The sequence below is a fragment of the Felis catus genome, chromosome D4, assembly GCF_018350175.1.
Source record: "Felis catus isolate Fca126 chromosome D4, F.catus_Fca126_mat1.0, whole genome shotgun sequence".
Classification (NCBI taxonomy): domain Eukaryota; kingdom Metazoa; phylum Chordata; class Mammalia; order Carnivora; family Felidae; genus Felis; species Felis catus.
Window position 1 is genome coordinate 90,863,600 of NC_058380.1, and position 27,328 is coordinate 90,890,927.

At 51.9% G+C, this 27,328-nt stretch overlaps 1 protein-coding gene and 1 pseudogene across 19 annotated transcripts in view; both read right to left on the reverse strand.

Annotated features, from left to right (window-relative positions):
- The window catches only part of CACNA1B (calcium voltage-gated channel subunit alpha1 B), a 192,032-nt gene that overhangs the window by 106,477 nt on the left and 58,227 nt on the right, over positions 1-27,328 (reverse strand). For all 19 annotated transcript variants that reach the window (XM_023243169.2, XM_023243167.2, XM_023243166.2 and 16 more), the window contains exons 11-15: positions 20,533-20,742; positions 15,945-16,057; positions 11,477-11,589; positions 9,113-9,244; positions 8,811-8,883 (exon numbers count right to left, since the gene is read on the reverse strand). In XM_023243169.2, the coding sequence (XP_023098937.1) occupies positions 8,811-8,883; positions 9,113-9,244; positions 11,477-11,589; positions 15,945-16,057; positions 20,533-20,742 (641 nt within the window). The remainder of the gene's footprint in view (positions 1-8,810; positions 8,884-9,112; positions 9,245-11,476; positions 11,590-15,944; positions 16,058-20,532; positions 20,743-27,328) is intronic.
- Positions 131-2,816, reverse strand: LOC109494066 (annotated as a pseudogene).

Consider the following 27,328-nt stretch of genomic DNA (forward strand, 5'->3'; position numbering starts at 1 on the left):
TGGACACTGCTGGGAGCACCTGGGGGTCTCAGTCGGTTGAGTGTCTGACTCCAGCTCAGGTCATGATCTCACAGGTTGTGAGTTGGAGCCCCGCGTCGGGTTCTGTGCTGACAGCTCAGAGCCTGGAGCCTGCTTTGGATTCTGTGTCTCCCCCTCTCTCTGCCCCTCCCCTGCTCACACTCTGTCCCTCTCTCTGTCAAAAATAAACATTAATTTTTTAAAAAAAAATAGACACTGCTCAATCTGTCCCACTGGCATCGCTGCCCACAATCACTCCTGACAGACGACCCCACTCACAAACTGGTGAGGAACCGTGTCAATAGAGTTCTACCCACGTGACATGCATGTATCTATAAATAAAATGTGTGTGTTTTATATAAAACATGTGTGTTTTAAACACACACAGGAAGGCATCATACTACACACATCATTCTTCAACTTGCTGTCCCCATCCAATATATCTTTGAAGTTTATCCATGTGATACACACATGTCCGCTTATTCATGTCCCCTACTGTGACCCTTCAGGCATCCACCCACATGCCTCCTGACCACACCTTAGCTGTTTCCAGTGTCTTGCTACAGAGTTTCACTGTAAACGCTGCAAACTAGGACCACCAGGCAGCCGGTCATGCCAGCCTCTGACTTTACGAGGTTTCCAGATCGCTTACTCTAAATTACATCTGTAGTGGACACAGTTCCCATCTGAGGGGTGAGAAGGCGAGCTGATCAGGCGTCATCTTCTGGGGCCTCCTCCGTGGTCTCAGGTTTCGGACACCCCGTTTTCCCCACACGGACTGTGACACTTGCGTGCGTGTCCTTGCACATACTAGCCCTCTGTCTGCAGGAGCTACTGGAAATGTTCTCAGTTCCTTTCTGTCTTATGACAGAGGGCAATGCAGCCAAATGTGTCACCGTTTCCTTCATGCTTTCTGCTTTCTGAACCTCATTTAAGAAATTCCTCTCCATCCGAAGGCCATAAAGAGAGTCTCCTACATTTTCTTCAAGTCATTTTAAAGTTTGATTTTTCAGCTAGGGTTCTAATCCAACTGGAGTTTGTGGTAACTGCTCTGTGGATGCATGGGGGTGATGATCTACATTTTTCCCCAGTGGAAAGCCACTTTTCACAGACCCACTTTTTAAAATATCCTGTCCCCTTTGAGGTATAACGCCGTCCTCCTCCTAAGACTGGCTTCCTACCTCGGTATGTTTCCGGGTCTGGTCTTCTGGTATTTTGCCTATGTACCTCATGATGCTCCCCACTGTCGCTTCGTAAAAAGTCTTGACATGTGGTGAGGCAAATCCCTCCTTCCTGAATTGTCTTGGCCATTCTTGGACATCGACTCTTCCACATCATCAATATGCTGAATTCCAGAAACAGTCCTGTCGGAATTTGCATCAGGACTATATTGAATTCATAGCTTGAACTAGGAGAACAGATACCTTTACCATGTTAAGGCCTCCTCATTATAAATATACTTCCTGAATACCAGATCTGTAGGTCCTTTAATAACAAGTTATAATTTCACCCATAAAAGTCTTGCATTCTGTTTGCAGATTTCTGGGTGCCTTACAGCTTTTGTTGCCTCTGTGAATGAAATCTTTCATTTTAATTAAATTTTCTAGTTGAATGATCAGATCATATAGGAAAGCTCTGTATATTGGTCTTGTGCTAAGCAACACAAATGAATTTTCTGCACTTGGCAGGACTCACCTTATAACCTGCCAGGCTCAGGGCAGGAAAAGAGCTCTACAGACCCCTTTTCTTTAATGGTTATAAAATTATCCAGGTTTTTCATTTCTTCTTAAGCCAATTTAAATCTTTGATATTTTCCTATAAAACTGCATGTTTCATCTTAGTTTTCAAATGTCTTGCCTAATATTCTTTCGAATTAAAAAAAAAAATGTCTCCCTTTCCTGTAGTTACACCTCCTTTATGGGCTATACTTTTTATTTGTGTTTTTTTTTCCTTGATCAGTCTTGCTACAGTGTCATCTACTTTATTAGTCTTCTCGAGAACAAGCTTTTTATGATTTTGTTTTCTTGATGTTTTAGTTTTGTGTCACTAACGTCTGCTTATTAACCATTTTTTCCTGCTTTCAATCTTTTTTTGGTTTTACTCTGTTCTCTTTTCTAGGGTTTTGTTTTTTTTTTAGCTTGCATAAAGACAATTTATTAACAGAAAACAATAATTTGAGGAATCCTGTTCACAAACGGCAATCACAGTGACCTGCTATAGGAGGGGATGGGGGTGACATCCTCAATCCGCCCAATCTTCATTCCTGAGGGGCAAGGGCTCTGAGGGCTGACTGGGCCCCATGTCCAAGGGTCTTGGTTTGATTTCCTCCTGCAGAGGAGGATTTCCTCCTGCAGAGTTTGATGTGGACAGCAGTGACGCCCAGCTCCTTACACCTCTGGGCTACATCCTGGGCAGCCAACACGGCAGCGGAGGGAGAGGACTCATCTTGGTCTGCCTTCACCCTCATCCCGCCAGTCACGCGGCAGATGGCTTCCTTACCAGAAAGACCGGTGACGCGGACAAAAGTGTCATCGAAGGAAGCACACACCACACACATTTTCTCCTTCAGCTACCTGAGGTCCAAGGCTGATGACCTGATCTTCCTTCTTTTCTTTCCCCTTGTAAGGTGCCATTTCTGTGCATCTCCTCTAGACTCCATCACTGGAGACTCTTTTCTGGGTTTTTAAGATGAGTATTTAACTAGTTTATTTTCATTCTTTCTTTTATTTGTTATAAAAAAAGGTTTTTTTAATGCTTATTTTTGAGAGAGAGAGACAGAGCGATAGAGTGTGAGCGGGGGAGGAACAGACAAAGGGGGAGGCACAGATTCCGAAGCAGGGTCCAGGCTCCGACCTGTCAGCACAGAGCCCGATGCAGGGCTCGAACCCACGAACCGTGAGATCATGGCCTGAGCCGAAGTCAGATGCTTAACCAACTGAGCCACCCAGGCGCCCCTCTTTTATTTTGATAATTGCATTTCACATTACACATTTTCCTCTAAGTATTGCTTCAGCTTCATCCCATAAGCTTAGACATTATTGTTCATCTAAGTATTTCATAACATCCATTGTTGATGTTTTCTTTAACTTGGTCCGTCAGCTTTCAAATGTGGGGAAGATTTCAAATAACTTTCTACAAATGATTTCTATTTATTTAAATTATATCTAGAATGTGCCCCATCGGATAACAATTCTTCAGTATCTGTAGGAATTTCCTGGGTGACCTAACATGTGGTCAATTTCTGTAAATGCTCTATAATGACTGTTTGGTTTGTTATCTAGCAGCTGGGTGCAGGGTTCTACAGACGTCAACCGACGTGTTTTTCACGAGCTCTTCTGCATCGTTTCTAATCTTCTGTCAGCCTCATCCTATGGTTTGAAAGAAATGTACTATAAACCTCTTATAAGATGTGGACTTCCACATACTTCTGTCAGTTTCTGCTCAGTGTATTTTTAGGCCGTGTTGGTAGGTCATGCAGATTCAGGATTGCTGTCTTCTTTTCGTCGTTATGTAATATACTTCTTTATTTTTACTAAGGCTTTTTTTCCCTTAACTTCTATTCTGGCTGATGTTAATATTACACCAGCTTTCTTTTGGTTAATGTCTACTTAGTTCATCTTTTTGTGTCCTTTTATTTTTTATTTCTGTACTATTTCAAACGTTCAGAAAGGTATGATGAATAAATTTTAACAACCCTCCGTGTACCCACTCCCCGGCTTGAGAACTGAAGCATTCAAAGGGAGGTGGCACTCCTTGAGTGGAACCCCCTCCCCCCTCCCGTTCCCCCAGCCCAGCCCCCAGCGACACGGCACACCCTGAATCTGGTATTTATCATTCCCACACAAGCTTTTATACTTTCATGCATATATGCCATAAGCAATATTGTTTTGCATGTTTTCATCCTTATTTAAATAGTATCATATGTTGTGTATTATTCTGAATCTTATTCTTTTTTGCTTAATATTATACTTGCGAGATTCATCCATGTTAATACATTTAATTCTAGGTCATTCATTTTCCTGCTGTACAGATAACACAACACACTTTTCTCATCGATTCTCCTGTTGATGAACTTTGTGGTGACTCCCAGTTGTTTGCTATTATAAATAATGTTGCTACAACGTCTCACAAGTGTCTCCTTGTGCAGTTGGGTGGGAGACTTTCCAGAGCACAGACCCACAACAGGAACTACTCATATGTAAACTCTAGTTATTAGATTTTATGAAATCACTTTCCAAAGTGGTTCCATCAGCCCAGCAACAGCATAAAGTCACCCGCATGTCTCCACATCTTCTCTAAACCTGGTATTATTGGGTTTAATTTCTGCTAAACTGACAGACAGGCAGGCTATCTCAAGATGGGTTGAATTTGCATCTCCCTGACTGCTAGGAACGCTGGTAATAGTCCTTCCGGGCTCATTCATCAGCCCAACATCCTCTCCTGTGAGATGCTTGGTTACACTCTGCTTTTCCCACCACATTATTTGTCTTTTCTTTTTGATTTACGGAAGTTCTTGATATATTCTGGACACTAACCCTTCGATGGCTATTTGCTAATACTGTGAAAATGTCTCCTCCAAGTTTATGACATTAAGAACATTTTTTCAATGTTTATTTATTTTTGAAAGACAGAGAGAGAGAGAGAGAGAGTGTGTGTGTGTGTGAGAGAGAGAGAGAGAGCAGGGGAGGGGCAGAGAGAGAGACAGGGAGACACAGAATCAGAAGCAGGCTCCAGGGTCTGAGCTGTCAGCACAGAGCCCAACGCAGGACTCGAACCTACGAACCGCGAGATCATGACCCGAGCCAAAGGTGGATGCTTAACTAACTGAGCCACACAGATGCCCCAAGTATATGACTTTTAAAAAACATTTGTACAGTATCTTTTGATGCACAGAAATTTCTATTTTAATAGTCAAATTTGTCAAACTCTTCCTTTATGATCTGTGCTTCTTCAATCTTAGGAAGGATTTCCCCTGCCTTGAGTTTAGTACCATTACACTCCTCTATGTACTGCTAAAGTTTCAAATTTGCTTTTCACATTTAGGTCTTAATCTATCCAAACTGATTTCAAATCTGGTGCAAAGTAGGAATCCAATTGTGTGTTTTGCTCTATGGATAACCAAATTGTCCCATACTGTCAGCAATTACAACACTCAAGTTTTCTGTGTATATAAATATTCCAGCTGTGAACATTCTTTCTTCCTTGCCAATCCAGAGAAATTGTTTCACATTTTCTTGTTCTACTGCACTACGACCACTGGTACCAGCATAATCTGCTAAGAGTTTTTACTTGAAAGGAATGTTGGGTTTTATCACGTGATTCCATTTTTTTAGAAAAAGTGTATTTCAGACACACATAGAGTATGATGAATCCACACAGTCTCAACAGTGAACCAATCTCCCAATCTTGCTTCTCTGTTCTCTCACTCTCTGCTCTTGTTGGGTTCAGGTGTTTTTCTGATCACACAGGGTTTTTTACTCCTTTAATCGGCGAAGATGATGAATTCCACTAACAGACTTTCTAATGTTGAGTCATCTTGTATTTCTGGATTAACTCAAGTTGATCATAATGATAATTTGTAAGCAAATCTAGATTTGATTAGTCATTGTTTCCCTTCTCTCTCTGGGTTTGTGATCACAACCTATATTTTTATTTCAGTATTATCCTTATCTAGTTGTGTCACCAGCAAGACCCCCACTGGCCGCCCTTCTTCTTCACATGAACGTTAGCCTTAACTTTTCAGAGGCAAATAACGGGAAGAGCTCAGCCAGCCTGGACCAGCTTGAGCTCAGTCACGAACTCCCACCTCGGCAGGCAGTTGCCTTTATTCCTTTACCTCTTTCTAATGTGAAAATCTCCTTCCGAGGTGGAGCACAACTCTCACTAGCATAGCAGATGATGCGTGTACAGGCATGTTTCCTGAGCGTGCATGAGTGACCATATACCCACCTCTATATATGTTGACAAAAGCTCCCCTTCCTGAATATTCATATCAAAGGAACACACTCACCCCACATGGGGGGTCATGGCTTTGGAAGTTATTCCCCATGATCTCCTTACTTACCGCAAATAAAAGTTTCCTTTGTGTGACAACTCCCCCTGCCTGTAGTCTCTGCCTGTAACTCATCATAAAGCAAATTCACATTAATTCGGTCATGGTTTTTTATATCAAGGTTATTCTAGTCTCATAAGATGAGCTCGGTGCCTTCCTTTTTATCTTCTCTGGAGTCATGTGTATAAAACTGGAATAATGTCTTCCTTAAATATTTAGTAGAATTCACTCATAAAATTAGAACATGGTGGCTTAGGGGGGAAGGCTTTTAATTATTCAACTTCTGAAACAGTTCAGATTTTTTAATTCTTCTTGGTGAGTATAATGTTCTTTTTTTCTTCCAAGTCACTGGCTTTACTAAATATATACATGTCTGCAGTGCTTTCGGCAATCGGGGGGTTAGTGACTCTCCGTATTAGCATCTGAACGTTCCAGTGCTAGCTCACACTTGAACCTCGGCTCTCTGGGTTGGCATTCCAGGCTGACAGGTGCTGTTCCTCAGTATTTCAAAGTTACTCCCCCAACCTTCTGCCATCAGGCTGTCCTTCTTCTGTAGCGAATCTCTTTCTAGAGTTGTTTTTAAGATTTCCTCTTTAACACAACATGTCTAAGCTTGCCATGACTTCCGCTCACCCTGCTCAGCTCTCTGAACACACACGCTCTAGGACTCGGCTGGAACCACACTGCTGTCGGCTCTCTCACCCGACATGGTGCAGCTGGCTCAGTTCCTCCACATCTTCCGGCTCACCCGTCCTTTCTTGGGTCATATCCAGTGTATAGTTTACCTTTTGGGTTTTTTTTTTTTTATAGCTATCTGTTGCATTCCTAGGATTTCAGCTTAGTTCTTTTTTGTATTAACCTGTTCTTGGTTCTTAGGTACTTTTTGTTTTAATTTTGTGTTATGTGTTACGAGCTCTTCCTCTAACACTCTATAGCGCTCAAGCACATTGGGCACAAAGTCGCCTGCATTTCTTCTGCTATTCCTGTCTTGTTAGCAGTGAGCTCACCTTCCGACTACAGATGTTGTCAGCCCTCTTCTGTAGGGTCAGCTTCACCAGGGTTCAGCCTACAGGTTCACCACGAGGCCATGTGCTCTCCCTCTGCCCTCCAGCCCCATTCAGAAGCAGGAGCTCCCATCTTAGGGTCTCAGGCCCCCGTCCAGCACCATCCATGGAAGACACAGGCCTGGCCTGGCCCGTTGTCTGCCCTTGAGATCTTCTCAGCCTCCTCTGGCCATATTTGCTCTCTCTCAGCTCTGGTCCTCTGCCCCTCAAAGGGCCACACACCAAGTGCCACATGGATGCTTCTGACACCGAGCCCGCCTGCCTCACACAGACCACATTCCAGGCGCCCGGGTCTCTTCATCTCTCATCACTGTTCCACTTCCAACCCACAGTTTGTTTTCTGTGTGGCTGGGTCCTTTTAATTTCTAGATGTATCCATTAGCCTATTGCTGTGTTCAGACGAGAGGGGGTCTAAGGTCTAAACCAGAGCCATCTTTTCCCCTAGCTTTGACCTCCTCTTCCCTTCTATCCCACACCAGCACCATGAGCCTCATTCGGCTCCTTTCTGTTCTGTTGCAATAAACCGAACAAAGCAGAGCCCTGTCAATCACATCACCTCCCTGCTTTGGGAGCCCCTGTGCCACCTCCTGCTAGCCAAAGCCTCTGGGACTGGCAAGGAAGGCCCACCCAACCTGGCCTCTGCCAGCCCCAGTCCTTCTGCCACAAACCTTGTGCCTTCGCTGCCCTCAGCCTCCACTTCCTGCTACTGTGTCTGGAACACACTCCTGCCAATTCGCCTTGCCTGCCTTTCAAGATCCCACTGGGCAGCCCTAGTGACACACAGGAGGAAGGCACTCCTTCCTATCACTGAGCAGATCACACTGTGCAGGAAAGGTCATGACCACCCGCTGCTAGAGGCCATAATCTGGAGACCAAGGGTAGCCCCAGAGACCAAGGGTCCAAGCTGAGCCCCTGGCCTGAGCACACATGGCCTTTTGGGCTTCCCTAAGAGTCATCATGGGCAAAACAATAACCCACCCCACCCTGCTCAATCACAGGCATGGTGTCCAAGGAGGTTCATACAACAGAGACATTTGGCATCCTCCTACAGGTGAGGACAGCCACAGGGGAATCAGGGCTGCCAAAGCCCTGCAAGGGGACAAAGTGCTAAACCCTTCAAAAGGGAACCCTCTGAGAGGGCAGAGATCATCTGAGTTGATGCAAGGTTTGCATCACAGAGGACATGGCCCAAGAGCCTGAGCTTCTCAAAGAGTCACGGTGACCAAGTTGTCCAGACACAAAAAAGAACTGAAGGGTCACCGGACTTGACATACAGGAGGGAGAAGCTTAGGTAGTGCTTTGCTGTTTTATTCTCAAAGGATCAAAGACAGCCTTGACTCCAGGTCCTGGTGCTGAGACATAAGTTGGTGGCTTGAAGTCCAATGGCCACTAGACAGTTGGGTCCCCCAGGGACCTACACATGCTTGTTGGGACAGCATCACAGCACCCAGCTTCCCTCCAGAACTAGTTCCTAGATCTGGTGGCAGGGACCCAGGGACTGGAGGCCTACACGCTGGAGACCTCCCTATGCTCATCTCCTGCTTGTTCTCTTCTATTTTCTGGAAAGTTCTATCTGAAATTTTGGCTGTTCAGGTTGTGCTGAGGCACCAGCAAGGGGCTGACAGGGAAGGCTGCCTTCCCAGCACCTGGAGAGCTGAGGGAACCAGAAGCCTTACCTGGAAGACGGTAAGGATGGCCGCGGGGAAGGTGTCAAAGTTGGTTGTCGGGGTCTCATCTTGAAAGTTGAACCTGAGGAAAATAAGAAGTCTTGGGAGGAGGCAGGCTCATCAGGATCCAGGGGCACTCTGGCATGCCATGCTGTCCCAGGCTGTGAATGGGCCGTGTGCTCGGAGCCACTGTCTTCCTGGGGGACCTCCAGGTGGAAGACAGGTGGAGGGGCCTGGGCAACACGTCAGCGCTCAGCTCTGCCTCCCCAGCGGGGGCCCTCAGCCTCATACGCCCCCTAGGACCCACTTACTGTCCCCCGAACAGCTGCATGCCCAGCAGGGCAAAGACCACGATGAACAGGAACAACAGGAAAAGGAGGCTGATGATAGACTTCATGGAGTTGAGCAGAGACACCACCAGGTTCCGCAGGGAGCTCCAGTACCTGTCGGGGCACATGGGGTCTGTCTGCACCTGGCCATGTCCGCCGAGGCCCGACCCTCACGCTGATGCCACGCTCTGGACTCTCACTGTCACACCTGTGGCTTCCAAGACCTTCTAAACCCCAAGGGCCCCACAGCTGGATGGGCAGCGAGAGCTCTTCTCTAGAGTTCCAGATTCCTCCACCAGGGGCTCTAGGGGGAAGGTGAAGAGCCCGTGTCCAGTGCTGGACTCACTCTCATCTCTCAAACCTGCCCTTGTCACTTTGCCCAGCAGAACGGTGTCTGACCTCTCTCCACCCCTCAACACCCAGGCAGCCTCCGGATGTCTGAGCGGGGGCTCAGACCACAAGTCAAGAATGAGCCACACCAGAACATAATCAGCCCCCTGGCCTGCACCGAGCAGGTCCTCAGCGCTGTGATGGGTGGTGTAAGCCCGGTGCCAATGCCCCTCTCAATGCCCTCTCACCAAGGGTCTGGGACACAGCATGCGGTAGGGGGGCAGCACTGCGAGACCATTTCCTGACATCCCACAATGCCCACCCCTCCGTCGCACTCTTCATATGCTCCTGGAGGTCAGAGACCATGTCCCTCTCATTCAACTGGACCCAAGCACACAGGCCCCAGTGAAGTCTGCTGGTGGCCTGGCTGTTGACAGCTCACTCACTGAGTGACTGGGAGTCCAACCCCACGCCAGCATCTGGAGAGCTCCTCCCCAGGAGAGGCCAGGACACATGGCCCCCAGCCACTGGAGACATGCCACATGCCTCTGTGCCTCTGCACATGCCGTTCCACCACCTTGGAAAGGTGGGGATGGCAGGACAGACATCAGTCACCTGTGCGCACCCTGCCCCTGGGCATCCCTGGGCCCTCAATGGTGCCAACGTCACAGAGGCTCACCTGTCTTTCATGAATTCTCTTTTAGGGCACTCAAGGGTTCACAGAAGATGGGCTGGAAGACTCTGGAAAAGCCGGCCCACCTCAGGACAGGGGCCGTCTGGTTTCCAGAAGGAAGTGGAGCCCCTAAGACACCAGGCCCCTCAGCCAAGGTGAAGGCAGACCTCGTAGTCACCTCCCAGAGCAATGCACATGGAAGCAACAGAGGACTGACACCAGGCCGCACGAGGCATCCAGTGGCATTTGTGGACCCATCTAGGCCAAGCTCTTGCCCAAAACTCTCCTGCAGTGACACCATCGTGTCCTCAAATGGTCTTAGGTTTGGATTTGAAACAGACTGGAAAAGACCAAAAGAACTCCCATCTACCCTGGGGAGATCAGTGGGGTCCTGAGAGGCCATTGGAGGGGTGACCTAGAGCCCAGGCTGCGGGGGACACTGCATGGAAATCCATGCTGGAGCATGTGTGGGCTACAAACTGATGGCACAGGAGTCCAGAAACTCTGGGTAGATGAGGTCCCTGCTGTGCTGTGTGGCCACAGTTAAGACCAGCTGAGGGCACGGCAGCCTTTGCTGTTGGAAAGACAGCTGTGGGTGAGGTGTTCCCCGTCTTCCCACCACTAGAACCCTGGCACAGAGGCCCAGCACTCAATAACTACATCACACCTCCGCATGGGCCCCACCCCCTCAGAGACAAAATGCAGCAAGTCGCGTCCAGGGTTACATAAAGAACCAAGTGGAATAGAACTGAACACACAGGCCTGTCACTGTCCTCTTGCCACAGCCTAAACAGGACAAAGTCAGGCACACGGTGGAGAAAGCAGGCCTGGGAACAGGAGCCGTGTGGGAACCAGGGGTTCAAGTCGCAAGGTCAAAGTCAGCTGAGGCCTCCCTCCCTCTCTGGGGGCTGCAGGGAAGGTGGGCAGATTTGGGGCCAGGATGATTAAAAAAAAAAAAAAACTTCCATCTGATGGCTTCTATTTCCCCTTTAACTAGGAAGCAAAGTAACACTTTGAAGGTTGAAAGATGGGACTCTGGTTTCAAAAGAGGGGACGGTATGAAACTGTGAGGAGCAGGCTAACTAGGAATCCTGCCGGCAAGTCAGGAACAACCCTGAGGACAGACAGGCCCCCAGGGCCAAGACACAGCCATGCTGGGCAGGTGTTTTATACCCATCTTTTGTATTTAAACCATTATTATAAGCATAAAAAGAGGTTCCAGACAGCTGAGTTCAAAGCCAGCACCATGAATTCCTAGGAACAAGCATGCTGTGTCGACCAGTCTCACACGTGACCTGCATTCCCCGTCCCCACCTCCACCCAGGAGCACACAAGTGACATACTTTGTGACTTTGAAGATCCGCAGCAACCGGAGTGCCCGCAGCACGCTGATCCCGAAGGAGGTTCCCGGCTTGATGGCGGCCCAGACCACTTCAAAGATGCTCCCCACAATGACCTGTGGTGCAGACAGGGTCGGCCTCAGGCACACGCACGCGAGTGTCACGCACGGGCCTGTGCGGGCAAGCGTCTCCGCGTGTGTGCGGCGGGATCACTCCCAGCATCCGCAGCACAAGGTACACGCCTCACACTGAGCTCCTGCGCCCACCTGTCCTGGTGCTCACCTGCGCCCCAACGTGCCCACCCCGTGCATACCAGGGGGACACAGAGTGTAGAGGGAGGGCAGGCCGACTGGTTTCCTGACCAACTCCGCATCAGATCAGCCTGACGTCCACGTTCTCCCAGGCACCGAGAACCTGGTGACTGTGCCAGGACCAGGGCCCTGAGGCATGACTGGAGACTCCTGTACAGTTTAACGCGGTCCACTAACCCGTACGTCTGTGCTGGCAGGTGCACAAGCTGTGGGCCATCCCAAACGCACAGCCGTCCTCTGCATCTCTCTCACGTCGAACACAAACGCATGGGTCAGAGAACACCAGGGAGCCCGACGCCTACGGGCCTGCTGTGGCGCTGGCAGCACTACAGTGGGACCAGCTTGCCACCACCTGTCCCTGGCGACCCTGAGCACCTCTACCAATTTTTCACAGCACACACGCAGCCTCCAGATGTCTGTCTGGGGCTGGTGAGCACCGTTTCCCAAAGCTACATTCTTATTGCCAGTCTTCCAGCACTTCTGTCTTCCCTTAACCCTCAGAATTTGTTCCCATTCGTTCTTGATGCAGGTGGCCCCTGAGATGGCCCACAGTGATTCCCCACTACTTGGTGTCTCCCCCAACCTTGAATATCCTTGTCCCCTCAAGGGTGGGTTGGACCTAGTGACGCACTTTGAGCAAAGAGAATGTGACAGAAGTGACGGGCTGTCACCTCTGAGATTCGGTTCCAAAGACTGGCTTCCTTCTCCATGCTCTCAGCTCTGCTGCGGGCAGCCAGCTGCCGTGTTGTGGGACATGAGGAGAGGCCCCCGTGACCAGGAACTGAGGCCTGGCGGCCATGAGCGAGAGCTTAGGCATGAGCTCCCAGCCTCCAAAGAGCCTGTGGTGACTGCAGCCTCGTGGCAGAGTGACAGCTGGGGGGCCCCAGTCAAGTGGCACCTGACTCCCGACCCACCGGGAGTCGGTGACTCCCGACCCACCAAGATGAGAGATAACAAGTGTTTGTTGTTTTAAGCCACTAAGCTTTGGGGCGACTTGTTATACACCGAGAAAAACCAATACGCGTTTTGGAGACAGAAGCGGAGCACACTCTACAATAAGCCCTACGATGTGGGCGGGGTTTTGGAGCCAGAGAATGGGCCCTGAGCAGCACGTCAGCGAGAGCCCACAGCGCCCTCAACACACTACCCACGGGTCCTGGACAGGGAGGGAGTGTGAACGCTTCACATAGGTGTCTGGGGGACAGCGAGGACATTGGCAAGAAACTACAGGGAGCCCTGCTGTGCACTGCCAGGAAGTTCGGCCACACGGTCGCCCGCGGTTATGTGAAAAGACGAAAGCGAGCCATGTGAACCAGGAGGCCTCCGAGGCGTCTGCAGGTGGCTGCCGGGGTCTTCTTGCTGCACAGTCAGGGTGGGAAGAGAGAGACGCAGAGGGAAGTGCCGTCCTCCAGGACGTGCCCGCTTTTGAAATGCTCCCCTTCTCCAGACAGCAAATAGTGCCACATTAGGAAACGGCACAGTGCAAAGAAACAGCCAGGGCAGGGGCACGACTGTGACACTGCGGGAGCCTGAGAGCCCCGTTCAGTCCCATGTGAAGCCCCACGGAGATAGAGGTGAACCTCGCATGTCAGCCCACTGAGCAGCAAGCCTTCCAGGGCCCAAATGTGCCCCGGTCTCAGTCCGCTCAGCACGGGCACCCAGTGGGGAAGGGCCGATCGCTAGCGTAGGGACAGCTTTTGTCAAATGGGGTGAATTCCAGGAAGACTCATGACATACACACGATGCTCTGGGAAGACTTAGTTATGCAGGAACATCACCAGCTTGGGTTGAAAGAGACGGAGACAGTACAAGACAAAAAATAGGCCTTTGGATTCCCAAAATTCTACTGGTAGGAAGCAGGCTGAGAGAACTGTCTAGCTGAAAACATATGTTATCTTTTCTGGAACAAGAAAGGTGACACAGAGGCTAAAACAAAAAGCCCAAGGGGCTTCCTAGCCCTTAAGAACTTATCCTCGTGTCTCCAAACTTTCCCAGCAGGATTCCAGAACTGCTATGGGCCAGGGACTCCCTGTGCACCCTGCTGTCCCCTCTGAACATGACTGTCTACGGCAGGTACCCAAGTCCATCCCACCACCATGTGGGTGATACCTCGTCTCTTTAGTTCACCAGATCCACGGGTGGCGAGGGACCGAGCAGCTGTCCTTGAGGAGCCACCCTGGCCTGATTTGGGCGATGAGGCCCTAGACTCTGAGCTGGCGCCATGATGGGATGTGGCTGGGGAAGCAGGAGGAGGTGGCTGTATCTGCACTAGGAAAGATAGAATCACTGGGAGCCAGATGGTGGACTGTGGCAGGCAGCCTCTAAGATGGCCCCCAGTGACACTTGCCTCCTGGGTTTCACGTCCCTGGGTAATATCCCCCACCCCTGTTAAATGTGGGCTGGGCCAAGTGACCCACTCCTAACAAATAAAATACGGCAAAACTGATGGGTCATCTCTCTGAGACTGGGTTCCTGTGTTTTCCGTCTTGGGTACTCTCAGTCTCTCTGTCAGGTCACAAGCTGCCGTGTCATCAGGACACTCAAGCAGCATCGGGAGACATTTATGAGACCGAGATTGAGGCCTGCCACCAACCATGTGAGCAAGCTTGGAGGCCGGTCGTCCGAGTCCTGTCCTATCAACAGCCATGTGATGAGCCTAAATGCAAATTCTCCAGTCCTCATCCAGGCTTGAAATGACCACATCCCAGCTGTCAGCGGGACTGTGACCTCCTTGAGAGACCCTGGGCCACAGGCATTCAGTCAAGCCAGACCTGGACTCCTGATCTGGAAAACTGTGACCCAGTAGACACGCTATATGCTGCTAAACTTTGGAATAATCTGTTAGCTTATGTGTAAGTCATTCCATGTCCTGGGATCCAGCTAGTTCAAACCAGAAGACACAAACACATTTACAAGTTTAAGGACAAGTTTAAGGGTTCTCTGAAAGCTCTTCAGCTCTTTGGATCTCCTCTGGCCTATTATACACTACAGCCTTTCCCTGTAACTAAGAAGGCAAAGGACAAGAAGGAGTGTCTCAGAAACGCAGGTGTCCATGTCTCAAAGCACGCCCTGGGCAGCCACCACCCCTCCTTCCCCACAGAGATCAGGCAGCCTTGCGTGGTGTAAACCCGCTGCTCCAAGGCCAGCACTCCTGGGTCCACGCTGCCTCCCCCACAAAGTAGCTGGGCAGCCTTGGGCCAAGCACACCACCTCTCCAGTTACTCATCTACAAAGTGGGAGTCCTTGCGAAGGCTTAACAAAGCCGTGGACACAATGTTCCATCAACTCCACTGACAGAAAAAGTCAAAGTCACACTGAATTTTCAAGTTGAAGTTTTACTTCTGCCTACGTTTAGGGCCCCCCCACCCCCCCCCCCGCCAGCTCCTGAGAACTCTGCAGAGGTGTGAGTGAGCCTGCCTCGCTCGGGGAGGGCATTGCCACATCTCACTGACAACCTCTAGTGGGTCAGAACGCCTCCCTGGGCTCTGGGCTCAGCACCAGAGAGGTGTCCACATGCTCTGCTGGCCTGGGAAGGCCTGTGCCACTTCCTGGGCTCTGTCCCAGTGAGTCTTGGGAACACCTGCCTTCGAAACTTCCCTGACCTACAGAGATTGGTGAAGGGACCCAGGCCGGGCCCACGAGGAGGGCTGGACCATCATGGCTTGTCAGTCCTCCCCTGAATCATGTGCCAAGCTGCCCACAGCCAGATCTGTAGGACAGTAAAGACTCAGCATCACAGTCCCCTTGAGCTCTGTTGAGGACACTGAGCCCTCCATGGGACAGCAGCACATTTAAAAGACTGCTGTACCAGGCACACAGAGGGTCACAGCACCTTCAGTGATCTTAAGATCCTACAGACAGGGTCGGGGATGGGAAGCAGGATGTCATACAGGTGGGGAATAGACTGTGGCTGGAACCCCCATAAGTCAGGGCCCGAAAAGGACAGGCCTCCCCTCTGTCAAAGGCCCCTCACCGTCTATAGGAAGCCTTTTTGACCCACACAGGGTCACAGTACCCTCAACCACCTGGGCCCTGCTGCACAGACCCCAGCTCACACTGGGTACAGCTTAGTGGGAGGGGGCCGTGTGCACTCTCAAGCAAGGATACAGCTAGACCCTCCTGGACCCCTAGCCGGCATCTCTGGTGAGGATCTTACTCACCCCAAAGTCGAAGCAGTTGAATGAGGACCGGAAGTAGCTTCTGGGCCCCAGGCCATACATCTTCAGGGACATCTCTGTGAGGAAGAGACCCAGGAAAACAAACTCTGCAAAGTCTAGGAGAAGCCGGAGAAGAGGGGGATTAGCTCTCAGCCTCTTCCCACCTGGCTCCAGCCCAGACTGGAGGACAAGACCTCTGGGCCTTTCCAGGATTGAGCCCTATAGGCCTGGTCTGTGGCCCCTGAGCTCAGAAATCTCAGCCCAGGACAGGAATAGCAAATAGATTGGGATTGGAAGGGGCACAAAGAGATGCTTCTTTCACTTTGAAATAGGATGCGTGCCCAGTGTCTATAGCACACAAAGAAAGACAGCCTCCACAAGAGGAGAGATCCTGGGATGGGGCTCAGGAGTGAGTTCTAGGGCCACACAGGACTCCCCAGAGGGTCCCCATGGAGAAGCTGGATGCCTTCAGGCTTGCTCCCCACCCCATGTTCTAATCACAGTGGAGCCCCTCAGCCTCCTCATCAGAATCACCCCGTCTTTCCGGAAGGATTTTCCCGACACCTCCCTCAGGGTCCCTGCATCATCTTATTTGGTTTTAACTTTGTTCATGTGCTCACCTACCACCTGAGCATCCCCAGGCCTGGCCAGCATGAGGCTCCCAGGAGGCGCCAACGCTTGCTGGGGGCCTGGAGGATGTCACCCCCTCAGTCTCTGAGTCCCACAGAGGCTCCCATGGGTGGCGCACCTTCCTTCAGGCTGGGCCCCACTGCAGCAGCAGCAAGCAGGGCCTGCCCCGGCCCAGGAGTCCCGCCACCAGCTCTGCTGACCTTTAAGGGCCACACTGGCAATGAGGGCCATGCTGAGAATCCCAGGCACACAGACAAGACACAACTCCTAACCCAGCCTGAGCAACAGGCAGTGTCAGAGCAATAAACAACAGGCAGTCAGGAAGCTCCACAAGGCCACAGACAAGAGACGCAGCCCAGCCAGGCTCTGCCACTGGCCAAACCAATAATTCCAGACGGCAGAACAAGATCACTGTCTTTGATCTTCCTCCCCAAGTGCAGTCACTGGAGAGTGACCAGCCCAGCATTCCTGGGGCCTCTGGCATCCAGACTGGTTGGGAGACTGGACCTCAAGCAGCTCTCGATAAAACACAACAGAAGACGGGACCACACACCTCCTGCCTATGGGCACTGGCATCTGCTCTCCTCCACAGCTCTCTGCCAAGTGCTACACTATACAGCCCCAGATGCCTCAGTCAGGGCCAGATGGGCAACAGCCCAGACTCTGGAGGAGCAGAGATACCGGCCCCACTGCCCGAAGAGAGATATGCAATGGCCCGCATGGCCCGCATGGCCCGAGGTTTCAGGTAGGGAACCACCTTCCATGGCTTGAGTACATGGGTAATCAGCTCCTGTAAGCAACTCACCACAAGAAGCGTGGCCTCTGAAGCCAGCCAAAAAATCCCCAAGGCACCCCAGCCAGGCACGGGATGAGTAATGAGAAGGCAAAGCTGACCCCCTGGAGAAGCCAAGAAGCCAGTGTCACAGGTGTGGATGCCCGCTGACCTAAGCAGAAGAACCCACCTCAGCCAGGCCTGAATGACTGACGCCTGGTCCTGGCTGTGCAGAGCTGCAGGTGTGAGGGGCAGTAGGGAGCTACCCTGCCCCCAAGTCCAGCTCGGAATACCACAGCAACCTGCAAAGATCCAAGGCCACCGAGCCCCAGAGCCCCTCCACAAGGGTCACAAAGGCACCTGCCCCTGCCCCTGCCCCTGCCCCTTGGGGCACCCCACAAAAAGAGGTCAGGGCCTGGAAGAAGAGGCCACAGAGATGGGACTTCCAGCTGCCCACACGACAGACCTTGGAGCTACAGCTGCCCAGGCACTGATCTTGCTCCCAGCAGACCCAAGTGAGGGCACTGCAAGGAACTAGCACGGAACCTGACAAACGGCGAGGCTTTTTCAGAGAAAGGGAGCAACTGGGCACAGAAACCCCCAACGTCCTGCTTGCCCTTTTGCTCGCCTGAGGAGCAGACCCACCGACTTCATATGCTCAGCCTCCCCTCTGAGGCCAAGAAAGGGTGTTCAGCCGTTCACTCCAGAATCATTCATTCAACTAACAGGCACTGGTGCTGCTTTGAGCTTGCAGAGGAGACAGAGTTGACCCCTCTCTCCAGGAGTTCACACCACAAAGGGGAGCAGAGGCAGAGAATTTGAACAGTCTTCTATGTCATAATAAGAGGACAGTGTGCTGGGACAACAGAGGGACATTGGAGAGGGAGGTCAAGAGGGTCTTGTGAGACCAGGGGGCTCACAGGATGACAAAGCCCAACAGCCAGCTACAGAGTTGAGCATGGCAGGACTTCCTTCCCTCCTCACCATTCAAGCCTCAGTCTCGGGGGTCCTGGTGGTACACCGGGGGTGGCTCCTGAGTGGACCGACAGCCAAGGTGCACAGAACCCACGCTCTTCAGGGTAGCTCGTTTCAGGCCAGAGCCCCCTAGGGAGCTTCAATGGAGCTAGTCCTGGTGGGGACCCCCTCTACCTCTGCTCTGCCTCTTGTAAGACCTGCCCTACCTGGCTGGGTCAGCCTTCCTCAGCGCCAGCCCAGCCACCAAGAACAGAGTGCAGGGCACTGAGCAGAGGTGTGCAGACCCTAGCATACCCCCACTGCTCCCGCCAGCCATTTTCCCTAGGTAAAGCCAAGGGACTCAGAAACTCCCAGGGAGCGACAGAGAAGGCAAAGCAGCAAGGGGGAAGATTCTCGGCCAGGGATGCCTGTGGCCTGGACCAGCACCTGGACACTCTCAGCCCTGTGCTCCTGCACAGCAGATACACGACCAGGCCGTGATGGCTGCCTCCTGCCCACGCGGGTGGCAAATCCCACAACACTGACTAGGCACCACCAGCTTCTTCCATGGGAAAGAAAGGCCTGGCTAAGAAGACCCAGGGAACAGCTGCACTGCTGGCCAAGTTAAGAGGAAGCCCCATCTCCCTGGGTCCCTACCCAACCCCCAAGGGTGAGGAAACTTCATCCTGAGGTGATACCAAGGGAAATACTGACCTCAGTCCCAAGCAAAGTCCCAAGACACCAAACGACAGGCCCCAGGATACATGAATTAGGGGCCACAGCGGGCAGTTCCATGCACACAAACTGCTTCTTTTTCTTTTTTTTCTTTTTTTTTTTAATTTATTTTCGAGAGAGAGAGAGGACGGGAAAGGGGCAGAGGAACAGAGAGAGAATCTTAAGCAGGCTCCACACGTAGCACAGAACCCAACTTGGGACTCAGTCTCATGACCGTGAGATCATGACCTGAGCCAAAATCAAGAGTCTGACGCTTAACCGACTGGGCCGCCCAGGCGCCTCCACAAACTGCATCTGAACTTCACTCCCGGGGACCTGGCCCAGACTGTCTGCTAGAAGCTCACGGGGCCCCTTGTGCTTCTGCTGCCTCTGTGCTCTTCCCCATGACACAACAGGAGAGTTCAGTACAAGTTTGGGAAACTACAGCCTAGTGTCCCACCCCAACAGCCACCCCCACCCATATTTTCAAGTGGCCTGTGGAGCCATCAGAGTCTAGAGCTCATAAGAACCCTTCCAGAACTGCCCAAGCTCCTGCTTAAAACTGACCGGCCTCGGTGGTCTGAAAGAGGGGAATGTGGCTGCTGCACCAGGGGCCAGGAGGGATCTAGGAGGGTTCTTCTCTGGGAAAAAGATGGTCTTGCCACCCCACCTCAGGGTGGCTTCAGGCATACAGGGCTCCCGTGGCAAGAGCAAGGCCCTGGTGGAAGCCCCAAACAGGCCCTGTGTCCAGATCAGCCCCAGATACCAGGCAGGGTGGGTGCCAGGGAACGAGAAGGTGGGGGCTCTAACCGGAAGACAGAAACCACTGGAGAGTCTTCATCTTTAGGGCCCTTGTGAGGTGAGACGACAGACCGAGACTAGGCTCCCCGTGGCCTGCAGAGCCCTAGGGTATGAGGGGTTGGTCCTGGAAGGTCAGCCCTGGTCCCTGGAGAGGGGCAAAGGGCCTCAACCACCCCAGCCACCTTCCTCCTTTACTCCCTGGAACCGTAGCCAGGGCCAGGTAGTCATGACTCAGACTCACGGTCTGTCCGTAGGCCCACAGGTAAGTCAGCCTTGGTCACAGACACACTCGGATGCAAAAAGCAAAAAGCAAAATGAAAACAGCCAAAAGGGCCCTAGAAGCCTGGACTCTCTCCTCAGGAGTCCAGGGAGCGAGCTGCAGCCTCACGCCAGATTGGAATGAGGGGCCAAGTGCCCTGTTCCATGGGTCTGAAGCCCTCCCAAGGGAGGACACAGGGCCATCCACCCATCACACCGACCTCCCCCCAGGGTGCCCTGGACCCTCACCATTGCCCACCACACTGACAGAGGAGCTAGGCCTCCTGGAACCTGGGATGGGGAGCTCAGGCCCCAGCAGATGCCCTTGGGGGCACTTTGGTCTGTGCAGGGGTCCTACCCAGGGCATTCCAAGGCAAAAGGCTGTGAACCGGGATTTCCAGGCTGCAGACCAGAGGTGGTTCGGGAAGAGGTGAGGGGGAGGCCCAGGCTGCAGCTACGTACACAGCGCCGTGGTGAGCCGCTGCGGCTGGTTGTAGTGAACCATGGCCACGCACAGCGTATTCAGGGCCACCACACACAGCACCACCCAGTAGAAGCTCTGTGCCTTCACCATGCGGCGGATGAAGAACCGGAACATCTTCTCCTTCCTACGGAAGTATGACGAACTCTCTGTCTTCCCACTCTTGAGGCTGGCGCGGGCGAAGGGGGATCCTGGGGGAACAAGGAGCTCACTGAGGACATGCAGAGACCACCAGACCCCCAGACACACTCTCCCTCCATGGATGTGTGCCCCACGGACGCAGCCTCGAGGACACGCTTCCCCTCCCATCTCAAACTTGTATCTCCCACAGGAAAACATCTTCAAGGACACCTGCCCCAGCCCAGACCTAGCCAGGGGCCCCGGTTCTGATCACAGACACCATGGGTCAGACCCGGTGTGCTACCGACATTGAGCTAATTACCCCTGCGCCGCACCCGCCTGCACCAGGTCCGGACCCCACCCCCATTTCACAGATGGGGGAACCGAGAGCCTTGGTGGTCTCCATGGTTACCAGGCTCCAGATGGCCCCCAGCACCCCTCAGCCACCTTCCAGCAGCACAGCCCCAATGCCCCCAGGCCATCCCAACCCCTCCGGGGGCCTCACAGAGCCATGCAGCATCTGGCCCTCCCTCCTGCTTCAACTCAGGGACCAACAACCACCGGTTACCTATTTTTAAGTACCCTGGAACACAGTCAAGCTCCCTGGTTTGCGTCTGGTCCATGGCTGCTGTTCTGGTACAGAGGCAGAGTGAGTGTGTATGGCCCACAAAGCCCACCAAACTCTCCGCAACATTTGCACACAAAGCTGTCATGGCTTTCCCCCATTTCCACACACACACCACCTCTGCTCTGCCGTGACCTAAGCATGAAATGCTTCCCACTGCTGGTCTCTTTCCACAGTTGGCTGCTTCTCGGCTCCACGTCTGGACTTTGATGTCACCTCCACAGAACACCCTTCTCTGGGCACTCCATCTGAAATCAGCTCCCCAACAATAATCACAACGGCGTACCAGCTGCCCCAGTATTGGCTTGTTGACCTGTTCTGCACCCAGCTCCCAGACCAGGCTGCAATCGCTGCGAGGACAGGCCCACAGGCTTTCACCTCAAAGCCCATGCACCCCTTGATGAGCAAGTGAGCAGTCTTCGTGGGCGCTTAGAGGCCGTGAGTGTGCATGTGTGCAGGGTCTGGCTGTGTCTCTGCAGTGCATCAGGTTCTCTTAGTTTTTGCAATAAGAGCCTGGGCACGTGTGAGCCTCCGATTGTTCAAAACCAGTCAGCTTGGGCATGGAGTCCCCGGGGAAGGGTATGGAGTGTGTGTTTGTCATGTGATGTTCTATATATTTGCACATGTGTGTGTGCACACCCAGACCCTCAGCAGCACACTAACAGCATTATAGGCTAGTGTTTTCTTGGATTCACTCAAATGAAGACAGGCCCTGAGGCCTCTGGAGACTTGTCTACAAACTGAGCGGTGGCATCAGGATGGGAGATGCTGTCACACGCAGCCCCAGACTCAGATGGAAGGGTCCACAGGCCAGGACCCATCAGCCAGCCTTTCAAGAAACCTCACAGGGCCCTTGTGGCAAATTCTTGGCACTCCGGATGCCACACCCCACCCAGACCATTGAAGGCCACTGCTCTATCACAGCCTCCTGGATAAGCCAGGACACAGCCTCCCAGTCCATTTCCAGACAGTACACACCAGCCATTGCCAATTAGTCAGAGATAGCTCATTCAACAAAACCTCTTGGCCAGCCTCACTGAGGGCTGCAAAGTGCCAAGGCCACAACCAGACACACCCGCTCCTTCCTCAAAAGCAGCAACAGGGCACGGAGGGAGGAAGGCAAGAGTAGTACAGACATGGAGAGACCTACACACAGGCAGAGCCACGCACAGAACTGTCCAGAGACCCACACAGGCAGATTCCCCCACCACTTCTTGAGTCGTTTAGAAGCAAAGTCACACACACACACACACACACACACACACACACTGCACAGCACGCATCAACACCCTGAGCATCTCATTCTTGAAGACACTCCTATGAACACACACAGGGCAACTCTGGGAAGGAGGGTAACGGGGACACGTGACTTGTGTGAACTGCTCTGTGCACACACATGTGGCCAGTGAGACAAGCAGCAAGTTCTCCAGGGGAGGGGCCATGGCCCCCACCTCCTGGCTCACTGGACCATGCCCAGCAAGAACCAATGAGCCCTTAACCATGCAAAAGCTTCATAGGAATGCTTCCTTGTCATAACTCCTGCCCCCCCTCATCCTGCACCTGTGCCCACATGCAGACAACCACATACATCTTCACTCATCAAAGGAATACCCACAAAGCGGTTTCCACAGCCACATGTGCACAAAACCACAGATCCCCAGTTGGCTCTTGAAGCCCCACCCATCCCTCCTCTAACACACAGTCCAAGGGACAGGGCATGGAGCAGACGCCCTAGCACTCTGGACATGAGGGACTGCCTTTCAGTTCCTAGGGAACCCTGGCAGCACCCAGGACAGAGACCAGCCAGCCTCTCATTTGGTCAGGGAACAGGGACACCCAGGCCACCACTATACAGGGCATGCTGTGCCTCAGGGAATTCTGGGCCCTGGGTCTCTGAAGACAAGGGCACAGGCCCCGGAAGACAGTATTCTCAGCAAGAAGCTACCACCGTGTGCTCAGGTCAGCTCTGGACAGTGACTCCAGCCCAGGTCTTTGGTAAAAGCAGGGGTCTGCAGTGAGCATGGACACATGCCAAATCCAGAATCATAGCTCTGGGAGGGGAAAAGCATGAGAGACGAGGCTGCTTCTCTTCAGCACTCTGCATTTCCACGTTTAGCTTCATCAACACGTATTCTTTATAACCAAAAGGCTTATTTCAAGGAACAAGAATCCGATCTCGTCAAGCTAGGGGAAATCGAGAATTAAATTAACCTGCAAATGACGTCACAGTTAAGCACTCGTGTGAACAATGCGTGACCACATACAATGTCTGCATTTCTTCCCATCATGCCCCTAAGGGAGTTCACTGTTAATAAGAAGTCTACGCCAGCCCTGCCTAACAGCCATTCCTTCCACAAACATGTACAGAGTTTTTGCGCCAGGCCCTGAGTGGCAGAGAGAAGACAGAACAACTAAGCTCTGTTCTCGCCCTTGGTGAGCCTACCAGAGGCCAGTGAAGGGACACAGGAGAAACGGCTTTGCTGTTGCATTCACCAGCACGGGGTAATGAAGGTGAGGTTCAACAACAAGCCATGAAAACACAAACCCCCATCACCCCTGCCCTACGCACAGGGCCTTATACATGCCACACAGCCTGGAGAGTCCTCACTCGAAAATAGGAAACGGGGGGGGGGGGGGCGCCTGGGTGGCTCAGTTGGTTAAGCAGCCGACTTCGGCTCAGGTCATGATCTCGCGGTCTGTGAGTTCGAGCCCCGCGTCGGGCTCTGTGCTGACAGCTCAGAGCCTGGAGCCTGTTTCATATTCTGTCTCCCTCTCTCTGACCCTCCCCTGTTCATGCTCTGTCTCTCTCTGTCTCAAAAAAATAAATAAACGTTAAAAAAAAAAATTAAAAAAAAAAAAGAAAAGAAAATAGGAAACAGGGAACCTGGACCTCGCAGGCCATGTAGGAGTCAGGGCAACAACACGGGGCCTGGCACCTGGGCTCAGTCAACAGCAGCAGTGACAGCGGATGGAGGGGTGACAAGCCCAGCACGTAAGACACAGCCATCCTCAGCACACAGGGAAGGACAAAGGGGGTGCTGGGCACCAGGAGACCCATGGCTTCTTCCACCCTGTGAAGCCCCACGCCCAAACCTACTGAGGCCTGAGGCCTGAGGCACGTGATCCTTCGGCCCTGCAAGACACCCAGGAGGAGAAATCGGGAGAATCCCAAGGACTTGTGTGCGGCACCAAACCAATCACAATAAAAGTAAAAGAGAGAAACTTCTTGGAGAAAAAATAAAATCCCCTTCAGCAGATGAAAGGAAAGGAGGTTCACTCTTAAAGCCCAGACGAGTAGCCTGGAGGGTGCAGCACAAGTGGGTTTTAACCGAGGGGAGAAACCTCGAGGGGCAGAGCACGGACGACGGGGAGTCGGGACACAAAACGAGCACGGCGAGGAGACGAAGTCATTGCACACATGGAAAGAAGAAGCCTCGGTGAAGGAAGGCCTGAGCCCACAGGCGGAAAAGTCCACCGGGCCTGATGCTGGGCAGAGAAGGAACTTCTGACCCAGGACGAGAGTTCCAGCCCCCCGAGGCTACATCTGCCCTGGGAAAGAAGGGGACAGGGCGATACCACAGAGCAGCAGGAGGAGCCATTAAACAGGCCTCCCTCACAAGGGTCCCCCCGACACACATGCCTCGGGGAAGCAGGCCAAGCACAGGACAGAGAGGAAGCAGAGCCAGGTCTATGGGGTAGTGGCTGGAGGACGGCTGAAAGCAAACCCACCTCTGGGAACGTGCTAAGCAGCTGGGGTGACCACGGGACTAGTGACAGCCTAGGGCTACAAACACCAAAGTTCTCTAAACCAGGAGTTGGCAGGGAGAAGAGGAAAACACTGCAAAGGCCACATCTTCTTGACCTTCGGGGCCAATAGGGGCAGAGAGATGGCAAATACAGCAATTTCCTCACGGAAATGATGCATCTCAGTGGTAAGGGTGGTAAAAATAAATAAATAAGTAAAAATAAAAAACAGGCTAAAATAGTAAAGAAGCATGGTTCTAATTATGAGAGCAGGGGAGGGGAGACGGCTGTTTGTGGGTTAGAAAAGTGAGAAATTTGTGGGGAGCGAAGCAGATTCCCAGACACCTTCTGAGAGTGAAGAAAAGAAACCACGATGGAAAAGCCCATAAAAGGAGGCCATCACAGCAAAGCCGTATGCAGGGGTGGGGCACAGCCTTCAGTGCCTTTGCGGGTAAAAAAGAAAGGAAAAAGAAACAGTTACACATTTTCAGAAATTAGGAAAGCAATAATATGTAAATCAAAATACTATACAAAGATAATAAAAATACAAAAGAAAGTAATGACATTTAAAACAAAAAGAAAATAGAAGAAAAGAAATCTAAACCAGGGTTATTTTTTTTTTAATTTTTTTTTTCAACGTTTATTTATTTTTGGGACAGAGAGAGACAGAGCATGAACGGGGGAGGGGCAGAGAGAGAGGGAGACACAGAATCGGAAACAGGCTCCAGGCTCTGAGCCATCAGCCCAGAGCCCGACGCGGGGCTCGAACTCACGGACCGCGAGATCGTGACCTGGCTGAAGTCGGACGCTTAACCGAATGCGCCACCCAGGCGCCCCTAAACCAGGGTTATTTTAAATGATCATTAATACATATTCACCCCACACAATCCAAATTAATAAAACAGAAGGCAAAGATAAACGTTCCAACAACCAGAAAAAGCAGAAGCAGAGTCAGCAGGATGTAAGCCGGCTTTAAGGGCCTAAACACCCTCATAGCGACTGTGCGACGTCTCCCGCCTGACCGCCTGACCGCCAGACCCCCACATACAGGTGCTACCTGACACCCCCACTGACCCTCCAGCTGCTCCCCAGACTCTGGGAGTCCGCCCCCAGTGCCCCTCCTTGAGTCACATGGCCGCCCCGAGTCCTCTGACGCCCACATCCAGCTGGCCAGCAAATCCTGTGTGTCTGTCTTCAGAATGTATCCAGAATCTGGCCACTGCACACCTCCATGGCAGCCACTGCCGGTTGGATCCCTACAGTGGCCTCTAAATGGGCCCGCATCGGGCCCTCCTGCACTTGAGGATCTCTTGCGCCCCAACTGGAGCAGGACAGCGACTCTGCTCTGCAAACCCACCAGCAGCCACAGTCCTTGCTGGGCCCCGCCCTCTGCGACCCTAACCCTAACCCCGTGGCACTGCTCCCCCGAAACCCACAGCGCTCCACTCCAGCCACACTGGCCTCCCAGACAGTCCCCACAAGTGCCACGCTCCTTCTGGCCTCAGGATCCTCTCACGTGTTGCCTGGATGTTCCCTTCCATGGGCCTGACCTCCTCCCTTCCTTCAGCTTTTACTCAAAAGCGACCTTTCCAGGGAGGCCTTGTGTGGCCTTTCTCTTTAAAACTCCAAAACCCCCGAACCCTCCAAGCCCCCGCCCTTCTCGATTTTTTCCTTTTCCAGAGGTGGCACTGACATGCTGTGTGCTCTTCCTATTCTACTGCCCGTGGTCTGATGCCACAGCCGGGCTAGAAAAAGCAGAAGATGAAGGGCTTCATCATTTTGTTCAGTGCTATAGCCCCGGAGCCATGAGCAGTTACTTGCACGTCAGGGGCACTTGATAAATATCTGCTGAGTGAATGAACAAAGGGCTGAATACAGGAGAGATGGAAAGAACTGTAAGAGAAACTACAGGCAACTCTATAGAAACGAGTTTGAAATGCTGAGAAAATGTAAAATTTCCTCGTAAGGCATAATTTATAAAACTGGTCCTAGTTCTTTTTATTTCTTTACTAGATGGGTTCACAGTTTTATCTTTACCCTTGAAGAACGGGTACTTTATGTGTTGCTTAAATTATTTTAAACTGTAGACTTTAAAAAATCAGAATAAAAACTCTAAGTAAAATAGGAATAAAGGGGACTATTTAAATACAACATTCATGTGATAAATTTGTAAAAACTGTAACAAAACTCAGATCCACAACACACATCAGTCTCTTATTAACTAGCAAACACAAACCACCCAACGGAAAAATGGACGGGTATATGAAGACTCACCAAAACCCAAATTC